Source organism: Papaver somniferum, chromosome 3 (assembly GCF_003573695.1).
Source record: "Papaver somniferum cultivar HN1 chromosome 3, ASM357369v1, whole genome shotgun sequence".
In the NCBI taxonomy this organism is placed as follows: Eukaryota; Viridiplantae; Streptophyta; class Magnoliopsida; order Ranunculales; family Papaveraceae; genus Papaver; species Papaver somniferum.
The window spans coordinates 225,202,918-225,215,598 of record NC_039360.1 but is presented as its reverse complement, the minus strand read 5'-3'; the positions used below and the strand labels follow the sequence as shown (position 1 = coordinate 225,215,598).

At 35.7% G+C, this 12,681-nt stretch overlaps 1 protein-coding gene across 1 annotated transcript; it reads right to left on the bottom strand.

Annotated features, from left to right (window-relative positions):
* Positions 1-4,664: 4,664 nt before the first annotated feature.
* Positions 4,665-5,967, bottom strand: LOC113362182 (probable carboxylesterase 15). The gene is made up of 2 exons (XM_026605143.1): positions 5,185-5,967; positions 4,665-5,112 (listed from the first exon to the last, which is right to left on the bottom strand). The coding sequence occupies exons 1-2, from the start codon at positions 5,841-5,843 to the stop codon at positions 4,803-4,805; spliced, it is 969 nt and encodes a 322-aa protein (XP_026460928.1). The 5' UTR covers positions 5,844-5,967; the 3' UTR covers positions 4,665-4,802.
* Positions 5,968-12,681: the final 6,714 nt, after the last annotated feature.

The following is a 12,681-nucleotide window of genomic DNA, read 5'->3' as shown; positions in this document are numbered from 1 at the left end:
AGCAAAACAACGTCAACTGGCAAGTAAAAGATTGCATTTCATCTCTTTAATCTTCAACCTTCAGATCACTGCATCAGCATGAGCTTTAAAAGTAAAAGACTGCAGTCCATCTCTTTAATCTTTAACCTTCAGATCTTTGGCAAAGGGCCCAAAACATCTGCAATAAACATTTTAAGTCAATATAAAGAACAAAGAAGTACATATAAGAAAAGAAAGAGAATGAAAAATTGAAAATCAATAAGGAAAGATAGTTCATTACCATCCTCAATGCTAGTACTATCATCTGGCACATATTCAGATATAAAATCAAGAGCAATAGGTCGTTGTAACCAGCTTTGCGCACAGATAAGTGCCTCAACTGTCCTGGAATATAATGACCTTCTCCATGGAGTAAGAATACGCTTTCCTGTACTGAATGCAGATTCAGATGCAACCTTTAAGAGACTGGTATTGCCAAAATATCCTTCGCCATGAGTGACAATACCCTATACTTGGTACTATTAGCCTGCCACCAAGAAAAAATACCAAAATCCTTGGTAGATGCTTCACATTCATCCCTCAAATACCTTTCAATTTCTGATCTTGGCTGAGTACAATTAACATTCATTCTTTGCTTTTTCTTCCTTGACTCAAGCGTATCCTCAATACTTACTTCTTGCACACAAAATACAACATCATCTGCACCTGCAACAGTTGTAGACCCAACATCTTCATCTGCACTGGCATTTGAATACATGGTCTTGTACTCTTCATAGAGATTTCCCATATATTGTTTAACATCTTTCAAAACAGTTCCAACCCTGTACTCATCTTGCTCATACAAATATTCAAGATCAAATTTCAAACCAGCCTCCTTCTCTCGAGGATCAAGTAACTTAGTAAAAAAACAAAACAGAGTTTATGTCTTCATACTATCCCCAATAATTATTGTGCTTTTGAAACATCAAATCATCCATCCTAGAAATATGTGTATTTCCTTTAGTTTGTCTCAGACGAACAAGTTGTTCATGAATCAAAGCTAATTGCCATAATAATTCATGTGTGGTGACTTGTGTTGAAGCCGAGAACTTAACAGTAGAATCAAAGAAAATTTCAAACATTTCACAAGACATTTAGCATATGACCAATCTGCAGCATATGGAGCATGGTGACGGGGCTTGTTGTTGTTCTTCTTCTTGTTAGTTACAACAGCAACATCACATTCAAACTCACTAGATGAAGAATCATCAAAATAATCATCACTATCAATTATAAGTACAACATCAGTATCAGGTAAAGCCTCATCAACATTTTCCTTGAAAATGTATTTATTTCTGAAGCTCTTATCCTCCCTTTCTAACCTCTTAATAGCCATTTCATATGGAATTGCAGCTTCAAGCATTAGAAAAGTGCTATTCCACCGGGTATTCACATCTAAGAATACCATTTTCTTACACTCAATCTTCTCTAAAGAAGCACGACATTTTTCGAAATTTAGGTAACCTAGAAGGAGAACCAGTCACATGCTTTATTACTGACTTTATCCTGCTAATCGACTTGTGATACAATAGGACTGCATCTTTAAAAACAAGCAAAATAACATGCGCAGCACACCTCACCTGATAAGAATGAAACAAAACATTAATAACATATCAGAAAACATTGACAACATATCATAAAGAAAGAACTCCAAATTATGTTATCAATATGAAAACATCTATCCAAAAGCTAACAATGAAAAGCAATCTAACCTGCATGTATTGAGATTGAACTGATGCTCCTATCCAATTGATGACACTGGTTTGAAGATATTCGATTGCCACATTATTTGCACTGACATTGTCCAAAGTCACAGAAAAAACATCTTCTAAACCACAATCCAGCAAACATCTCTCTAGCATTTTTCCAATATTCAGTCCACTATGACCCCTGACTTGGTAAAACAAAATGATTCTCTTTTGCACCTTCCAATTAACATCAACAAAATGCACTGTCACAAACATATAATTAAAGTTATTGGGAGAAGTCCATGTATCTATTGTGAGAGATACTCTTTGTTTGCAGTCCTTGAAATACTTCTTCAGCAAATCTTTCTCTTCTTTGTAGATGACTAAAACATCTTGGTATATTGTCATACGACTTGGCACCTTGAATCTAGGTTCTAACACTTGACAAAATGCTTTGAACCCTTTTCCTTTTACCAATATGAAAGGTAGCTCATCTTTTATCACAAACTCAGCCAATCTCCTTCTACACAAATCTTTATTATAATTAAGAGAAACTAGTTGGGAAGATTTCCAAGTTTTTGGTATTGGAAACACCAAGCTTTGATGTCCTTTATTCTTCTTGTTAGGATTATCAGAACATCTGGTCAGATGTGCCAACATGTTGGAAGTTCCATTTCCTTGAGTTCTGGCCTTCATTTTCTTCTTATAGTGGTTACACTCAGCTTCTTTAGGACTCAGCCTAGTAAAATTCTCTCATACTATGGATGTAGCTCTACCCTTCTTCTTTGGCTTTGGTTCACTTTCAGGTGTAGGTTCTTGAGTAGGTTGCTGCGCTCCTTGTGTGGCAACAACTTCAGGTGTTGGTGTTGCAGAAGGCGTCACAGAAGGTGTCACTTCAGACCCAGCTGCTAGGGATAGAGAGGCTGGAGATGCAGTTGACATCTTGCTCTCTTGCTTGATACATAAACAGAACTTGTTCCAACCATTAGCAGTTACAACACCTGTATAATGAAAATAAAATGAATCAATCAAGAGAACGTCTACTATGCATTAGATAACAAATTGACAAGTTCATATTAACAAATTAAATATAAAAGAACAAAATCATATATAACATATTAAATCCAACAGAGTATGAACAACAAATGTCCAGAAATCAACCAACAGTTAAGGACATTGAATTCAACACACATAAATTGAACTGAACAAACTTAGCTCAATAAGACACTTTTTTAAGTTGGATATTAGACTAAGAAAGTACCCAAAAATTGATCAAATTTAAGCTTTCAATTTCAATTGAAACTAACAAAATTAAGAAGTTCTAAAGATTTAAACAAACCCACATTGTTTACTGTTCTCTGCAAATTATATCAACAGAATTGAAACAGAAAAAAAGACTGTAATGGAAAATATGAACCAAATAGGGACCTCAAAAACAACTCAAAAAGAAACCATGAACAAAAGTACAATATAATACTAGTATACTACTTTAATAGTGGACTCAAGAGAATACATGTATACTCAAATCATAATCTCTCAACAGTATCAGGAAGAAATTGAACCTCTCCAACATCATAATCTCTTAACAGTATTACTAAATCAGTATTAGTTCATGGCTCTTATCAAAGTTCATGGGTCTTACATAGATTTCTATTAGAAACTAAAACTCAAAGAAACCCTAATAAAAATTTCAAACAAATGGGTCTTCTTCTATACTTTACAGGACATAAGTCACACAAAGCAAAATCTCGGAAACAAAACAAAGAGCGAAAATAAGAAACATTAGTTACCTGCATACAACTCCAGTCTCTCAACACAACTTTATTTGATGGAAAGCTCCAATTTCCTGCTGCTCCTCTCAGTCTTCTGCATAAAAAAAGAGAAAAAAAAAAGGAAAAGATAATCAAAACCCTAAAAAAAATCGATTGACAAACATAAACTAAACCATATTGAGGTGGTGAAATCATATGTTTGATTGCAATCAAAATAAACCCTAAGAAAAGAATAAATCTGGAAACCTTAGAAATTGAAAATATAAAAATCAATCTATATCAGAGATTCAGAAACGAGAAGAAGAGAAATAGAAGAGGAACTACTTACTAAGTTACTAAGTTACTAGGTAGAGCCGTAGAGGTAGTGGTGCTCTCGATGGATATGGAGAAGTGGTGGTCCTATTGATGGCTAGGGTTTCTGAAGAAGTGATGGTGGAGGCGACAGTGGTGAGTGAAGATCTGAAAAAAAAAAAAAAAAAGAGTTTCTGGAGAAGAAATGAGACTCGGTTGAGTTTAAGTAGTTAGGGTTATAAGAATCAATGACTAAGATTGATTAGGGTTAATAAAAATCAAGGGTCTATATTAATCGGTTACTCGGTTCTGTTTCGGTCGGTTTCTGTTGTCAAACCGTAAACTGAGCCGAGAAATCAACAATTCTGGTTTTAAAAACTGAGGCCGACCGTTGGATGTTCGATGTGGTTTCGATTCGGTTCGACTCGGTTCTGTGCGACCCTAGTTGCGGTTCCAATTCCTGCTACAGATGGATTAAAAAAATAGAAAACAAGAGGAAGCAAAAAAAAAAAAAACAACAAGAGGAAGCGGGTTCAATTCACAAATGGATGCGAAAATATCCAAGTTTCTAATTTTCTACTGCAACATAGTTATTGCACTAATTTATATGCACTAATTTATATGCTGATGCAACACCTAGTGATTGCGCTAATTGATTATCTGCCGACGCAATCCTTGCATAGCTATTAAACGTGTCATGCCCATAGAACTGTCATCTGCATTGCAGATTCTCTAGGATACACCAATATCCTAGTGATTTGTCTATAAAAAAAATGGGTAAGGGGAAGATTCAGTTCTCTTGCTAGAATCGCAGCAAAGCAGAATTTGATTATAAAAGGGTATACTTGGGGGAAAATAACATTTACTTATAAATTACTGAAAATCCAAGTATAACTGACCATAACACTTCTTTTTATCATTTGATGCAATCTAACCATAACATTTCAGAAGTCATAAATAGACATGATAATCTGCATATTATTTTTGATCTGCATATATAGGATTTGCCTTTGTGCTCGCTTGTCCAACTCAACTAGCCGGAACATTGAACCAACATGAAGTGTTTGATTACTTGCATCAACTTATTTGAATCTTCGGAATTAGGATTGATTGTGAAGAACCCATGTTGCATTCCTTCAAACTCAACGTACTCTACTCTCTTTCCATACTCTTTCAGTTTTTCTGCGTAGTACTTGGCCCGATCTTTCAACAAGTCGCTACCACCAACAACTACCAGAATCGGGGCAAGAGACACTAGCTCAAGATCTTTACTTTCCGGTCCAAATGGGTTCACTAACGGGTGATCTGTTGTAGCCTCTTCTGGTATTGATAGCCTCCAGAACCTACAAATTATCTGAATCATTCAATGTACGACGAAATTTTGCTAATTTAACAAGGTAGGGGCGACCTCATACCTGTCAATGAGCTCCAAATTCAAGAAGGCTTCCACTGGTCCTTCCGCTTCGGACTTGGACCTTACCGTACCGCCAAAAAATGGTGCTAGAAGGATGTAACCTCGTACATGAACCGGTTTCAGTTCGGCAGCTTCGGCACCAAAACGAACTGCCAAATTATGAGCAATATTCCCACCAGCGGAGTCACCAGAGAAAAAAACTTGTTCAAAATTCGCTACATCGGTGAGCCAAGTATCAGGATTCTCGGATGCAGCTTGCTTCTGTAGCCACTTAATAGCGGAGTAACCATCTTCAATTGCAGCTGGAAGCCTATTCTCTGGGGCAAGACGATAATCCGGCGAGATAATTATGGCTTGAAGCTGAGACGCAAGACGGAAACAATAGTTTTGGCAATTCGGCCAAGAACGTGAGCCTATACAGAAACCACCACCGTGGATGTAGTAAAATATGGGGAGTTTTTTTGCTGATGTGGAAGCAGAAACTGGTTTGTAGAGACGGAGAGAAAGATTATTAGTTGAATCAAAAACAACATCTTTCCACACAACTGAACCATCGTCATCGATTGGTACATCGAAACTCGGCTTGGTTGATCGAACGATTGAACCGTCGCTGTATATCCGGAGGACTCCTCTTACCTCTTCTACTTCAACTGGACTCATGGTTAAAGACTTTGAAGAAATGAAATGGGAAGAAATAGGGAAAGATGGAGAAGCCAAATGAATTTGAAAATGACTGATTTTTTCTTTTGTGTTTTGTAATTTTCTGAATTTTGTTCTTCATGCAGTTGTCTTGTAATGTTGAAATACTACCTACTTGTAGTTATTGTTATTCTCTAAGACTCTACTACAGCTTACTTATGATGACGTGAATAATTTGTTCCTCTTCAGCATTTCTTGCGCTAGTACCATCAAAATCCAACAATTGGGCCTGCATTTCCCATTCAGTAGGCGGACCTGCGGTTAGGGGTGAGCATGGGCCGGTATGGACCGGTTTTTACCTCATCCGCATCCAATCCAATTAATTACGGATTTCAAATTTGGCATCCGCATCCAATCCAACATCCAACGGATTTGCATTCAATAGATGCACGGATAAACGGATTGGGTAAGGATAATTCAATGGATTTATTTTAATCAGAATTTATAATGAAAAAATAAAACCAACATAGACGATTTCTTATAGAACCTACATATTCTATATATGTATATAAATATAAGAGTGTCATGAACAATAATCCAAGCAAACACCTTAAGAATTCCTAAACTATCTATATATCTTCTAAAAACCATATAATATCCTTAATCTAACGGTTATGGATGTCCAACGGATTTTCAAGATTGCATCCAGACCCAATCCGTAATCTGTTGGATTCCAAAAATCACATCCGCATCCAATCCATTAGCGAACTGTTCGGGCATCCATCCGCAAAAATGCGGTTGGTCCCGGTTAAATCTGCGGATTACGGGCCAAATGCTCAACCCTACCTGCGGTTACATCTTACGTTGTCTACTAGCGATGTTAGGCTTGATTCTTCTCAAGGTCACGGATTCTTGTCCAACGCCAAGACGCTTCGTTAGGATTAGGAGGTAGGGGTGAGCATTTTATCCGTAATCTGCGGATTTAACCGGGACCAACCGTATTTTGACGGATGGATGACCGGACCGTTCGTTAATGGGTTGGACGCGGATGAGATTTTTGAAATCCAACGGATTACGGATTGGGCACGGATGCAACTTTGAAAACCCGTTGGACATCCATATCCGTTAGATTAAGGACATTTATATAGTTTCTAGAAAATATATAGATACTTTGGAATTTTTAAGGTGTTTGCTTGGAGTGTTGTCAATGGCAATTCTATATTTATATACGTATATAAAATGTGTAGGTAAGAAGTCATCTATATTGGTTTTATTTTTTCATTATAAATTTTAACTAACACAAATCCATTGGATTATCTGCACCCAATCAGTTCATCCGTGTATCCATTGGATGCAAATCCGTTGGATGCGGATGCCAAATTTGAAATCCGTGATAAATTGGATTGGATACGGACGAGGTAAAAACAGGTCCATGCTCACACCTACCAGGAGGATTCATGTGCCAGAAAATCTTCCTTGATCGAAGCCCAAAATGTTCTTAAGTAAAAAAGGCTTGAGGATTGGGCCCAGCACCAAAGTGTTGCTCTTCAAAGGGTTTACTTCAAGGCCTGCTTTCATTACCACCGTCAAGCCATCCTCTAAGAGTGTAATAAATAAGTAATTTGAGGGTTATGGATGAAGACTGAAATGTCTTAGATTAAACCTAGAAATGCATATGGGTCGGTTAGGTCGGATTTCGCCTAAAATCATCGACTGGTATCTTGGCTTTACGACGGATTAGAACCAATCCTGCCCGATCTATTTTCGGTACCGATTTAAATTGCCCCTATTCAGGTCGGTTTGTTTTGGTTCCAATGCAAGTTAACCCGGTTAAGGTTCTAGCAAAAAAAAAAAAAAATGCACTCGTCATATGTTTTTCGGCATGACTATTTTAATATTTCCTACCATTTTTTAACCTCTCTAATGTCTATATGTACCAGTCATATATTCAAAGGATCAGCATCCATCCATACACATGTTTTAAAGGTTAAATATACTTTTTAATGTGTATATTTATACAGAAATAATTTAGGTCCCGATTTATGTTAGAAAGTATTGTATTTAAGACTTTTGGGTTCCGTTTCCTTCTTTTTTGCACATTTTGGTTAGGAAGTAACCTCTAGTAGAAGTTTGTAATTCTCTTCTTTCTTAATATATTGTGTGTTTCTTAGGAATTTTTTCTTTTCGGTCCCGAAATTTTTTCCTGAAACTTCTCCCGCAACACACAAAGTGGTGGGACTAAGAACCCTCCCACCCTATAATTCATCAGTGGGCCCCAGGGGTTGTGTGTATCGGGATTTCTCGGGATAAAATGCTCGGTCAGTATAGCATTCCCCATATTTATATTTAGAGGGATATAATTAATTTTCATGAATGGTTGTAACTATGGGTTCACTGCGCAGAGTTCAATCGGTTTTAACGTCAAACCCAAAAACCTAACCATCCATATTGGGTATTTAGATTTATAACTGAAAACACTGGGTACCAAAATACACTACCAACTTTTTCGTAGGCAATCTATATGGACTAACTCGACACAACTCCGAGAGTTAAAACTCAATCAAGGAAAGTATCTAGATTTTATCTCTCTCTTTCTCTCTCTCTCTTGTAGTTAGAACGTTTACAGAACTGAACCCATGAACCCAACTACCAAGAGAGTTCTTGGACGGTACCAAAGACCAACATCCAAGAATCAATCAAGTCTTATCCAACAAACAAGGTCAGACCTATCTACTGTGATTGATCAACACACAACCTATGATATTTCAATTATAAAGATAAACAACATAATTCAGAAAAAGAAATAATACAGACACCGGAAATTTTGTTATTGAGGAAACCGCAAATGCAGAATAACCCCGGGACCTAGTCCAGATTGAACAACAAACTATAATAAGCCTACCACCAATAAACTTCAGTCTGAATGTAGTTGTGCCGAACTTTGTTCTCCTACTGATTCATGTACAGTCGCGCTCCTTACGCCTCTTGAATCCCAGCAGTACTCCGTGCAATTGATTCCCTTGTACGGTCTTACACCAACTAAGAGTTGCTTCAAATCATTTAAAGACATTAAACAAAATATGCTTCCCACATATTAAGCATGTGATTGATTTCCTGATTTACAATCTAAAAGGATGATCAGATCAAATGAAAGATCCAGGTGATGGAAATTGATAGCAACTTGAAAAAAGTCTGGCCATCCTCAAAATCCGGACGTATGCAACCTTAAGTGCAACCTAAATTATTATTCACCTCACAAGTATAAAACTTGCAAAATCAACAAAGTCTGAGACGAAGAGAACTTTGATGATTACTATCTATCTTGATCGTTGGAGCGAGCTCTACAAACAATCAAGATCAGGATGCTCGAGTTATCAAGATAAAAGATAACCAAATCTGTCTTCACTAATCCCAATGAAATATTTGAAGTCGCTAAACCCTAAAAGGGTTTTTAGAGAGGACGAATCTAGATACAACTAGGACACACCAAAAAGTAGTGTCAGGATTCAAGGATCTCAGTTTCCAAGAGTTCCCCTTATATATAGACTTCAAAGCATAGGTTGCTTCAGGTTTAAGATAAGATAGCTTTGGAACCAAGTAAAAAATATTCATCGTTAGATGAAATCTTTGAATCTTCACACATACAAGATATACACTTTGGTTAGGTAAACCGTGTATAAAGACTATATCCAATTTGGTTAGCTGAAACTGCCGATTTGAACTTTAGAAGCTTAACACTCATTTTCATGTTCACTAAGACATTAATCTTGAGTCACAATCATGTGATCAAATGAGTCTAGTGTTAATTACAGAATTGATCAAAGGAAAATCATTTCATAGAAATAATTTAATTACAATTGAATCATAATCGACATAGTTGGTAAATATACAAGGTACAATTACTTGAGTCGTTTGTGAGTATGCTGAGTAATATTACGCGAACCACTTTTCAAACTTATAAGAAATAACCGAGTTCCGGAGTTAACAGAACTTTTTCAGTTCACCTACCGGTTTGCAAACTTAGGTGCAACTCAAAGATCCGAAGTTGACAGAACTTTTTCAGTTCACGTACTGGTTTGCAAACTTAAGGCTTTTACCGGTTCCGAAGTTCACTAAACATTTTCAGTTCACCTACCTGTTTGGATACTAAACTGGTCCTAGAACATAGAAATGTATTGGATCGCATATCGGTTTGATTAACTTAACCTGGTTCCATTACCACAGTTCCAAAATGGTTTGTATATAAATATACATACCTATCTGGATCATGAAACAAACATATTTTCTTATGATGTACATTCGAATATGTATATCACACAAATTTAAAAGTCGATATATAGCTACTCCGCTACGTGTACAAGTACATGTAATATGGCTTCATACATATCACAATGTTCTCGGTTTGTATGACTGATAACACTGCCTTGTGTTCCGAATATAGTAGTTCTATATTTTTCGAAATCAATTCGAAACATTCATGAATAACATCAATGACACATATCACTGTTCCAGGCTATTTTCGAATGATAAACTTGAATCATGATTTGCTTCCGAACAATAAATTGTTCTTCACCGAAATTTGATCAAGTATGAACAAATGTTCATTAAGCTTAGTAATTATATTTCGATAATTTCGTAAACTAAATAATTAATTCTCGACTCGAAATTCTTGTATATCTAAGCTAGTCTAATTATTTATGCGACAATCTTCTCAAGACTAGAAAGATGAATATAAATTGAGAAATTAGTGGTTCAGTCTTCACTTACCTTTTTTTGATGAAGTTTTCCAAAAGCTTCGGTTTATCTTGCCTTTATACGGTAAAACGTAAATGATTACTGGTTCGCTTCTCAACTACCTTTATCCTAGACCGATACTTAACTAATTGTAGACTAGAAATCAAGATATAGTTCTGAAAACTAAATTTTACAACAAGCTTGATATAGCAACATTTGTGAGTTTGACCGATCAATGATCTAACAATCTTCACCTTTGTCAATTTTAGTGAAAAAACAATTTAATACATATGTATTACAAAAATAAAGCTTCGAAAAACTCCTCGATCCATCATACCTTGATTTCCTTGGTTTCTTCAACTCTTCTTAAACTCTTCGTTGTTCCAAATTGCAATGATTCTGAACGTGTTCAACTCAACAACGTTGTTGTTGAAGATCCGTAACTATAACAACTCTCGTCGTTATACAGAAACATAATATTATTATCTTCTCTCCAAAGTTCAATTGTATCTCAAGTTTGAAGTAATAGTATGGTGATATGTTGCTCCCCTTTAATTAATACTTACATCTTTTGTATAATAGTAAACCTATTGCTTAAATGATTCACTCTCCCTTACATAATTATCCGTAAACCATATGTACGTAGTATGAAATTATTAAATAATTTCCCCATTTTGTCAATAAAATTAACAAAGGTACGAAAATCGAGGGATCGTAATGAATACAACTAAAAAATATCTTCAAGCTTTAAGGAAGATGGAGATACTACATAATAACATAGTTAAAATGCAACTCATCATATCAGCTTATTTTAGATGATTGCACATAGTAATAAATACTTAGCGTTCATCCTAGGAGATTAAAAAGATACAAGCATCCCCTTTATAAATCCACAGCCACACTCCCCACAAAGATATAACAATTAAGCACAAGTTCATTTAAGAACTCTCCCCCATAAAATGTCATTCCCAAGATAACAAACATAAGTGACCTTACTTTTGTTGCAAAAGAAGGATTTTGGTGGACATTAATCTCAAGGCCAGATATGAACAATGAGACAATTTTACTCGATTTTACTCAACATGAGAGAATCTTACGGAGTGTGTCAAGAGGAAAAACACAAAAGTGTGATCACAAAAAGATCAATACTGTGAGAAAAATCTCAAAGAGTTTGTTCTATTTTCCGTTTATAAAAACATAATAGATTTAACTTCTGAGCATATATTGAATATTAGATCGATTCACGAGAACGTAAAATCACAAATATTTCATAAGATCTTCGCAATATTTAAACCAATAATGATTACATACTGCAAGTTCATCTTCCAACAACTCTAGAATTTAAATAAATAAATCTAAAAACATGCAAGATGAAAAAATGTTGGAAATAGCTATGTGTAATCACAATCTTTGCTATACCAAATCCTAGTTTTTCATCTCAAGAATAAAATCCTCAAAAGAAGTTTCCTAGATAAAAAAAAGAAAGAAAAATACTCACAAGATTATTCATGTTCTTCATCGTTGGAATCACCCATAAAAGCTTGAATCTTGTCTATTAATTTCGTCCTTGATGTCGGGATTTTTTTTAACAATCACACATAATTGTTTTTGCATACCTTTTACCTTGGAGTTGATCTTGCAAACATCCTTGTGAATTGTTTGAAGAAGACTCAAGGTTGTTGGATCACAAGAACCGTCAAGAGGTGAAATACAACCCCCTTTTATTTTGTTCTCGTTCGTTCTTATACGTTTGAATTACTTTCACGAACTAGAATGGGAGATTCAATGAAGTTCCCAATTGGATCAATGACGAATTCTTCACAAACACGTCCAATGAGACAGGTAAACCCCAATATCTTCTTGGATATCATTATTGATACCATTTGATAAATGATCAACCCACATATGTCAAGATTTTGAGTTCCCGTTTTAAGAAAATAAACTAACTATGCAAAATCATGACTCCAACATGCATCCCCAATTGTAGATGGACAAATATTAGGGATACCTAACTTACCAAATACCTTAAGAGGCATGCTAAGATCTGACGTATGAATCTTCCCATATTTCCAACCAACATTCTTTCAACAAATCTCAAGAGAAATGGTTTCAATGGAGGTTTTTC

What these genes read in the sequence shown, in the direction of transcription:
- LOC113362182 (XM_026605143.1), bottom strand. Translation starts at nt 5,843, where the DNA reads ATGAGTCCAGTTGAAGTAGAAGAGGTAAGAGGAGTCCTCCGGATATAC. An exon ending in AATTTGGAGCTCATTGACAG is followed by an intron (nt 5,113 to 5,184) that starts GTATGAGGTCGC and finishes GATAATTTGTAG; the next exon opens with GTTCTGGAGGCTATCAATAC.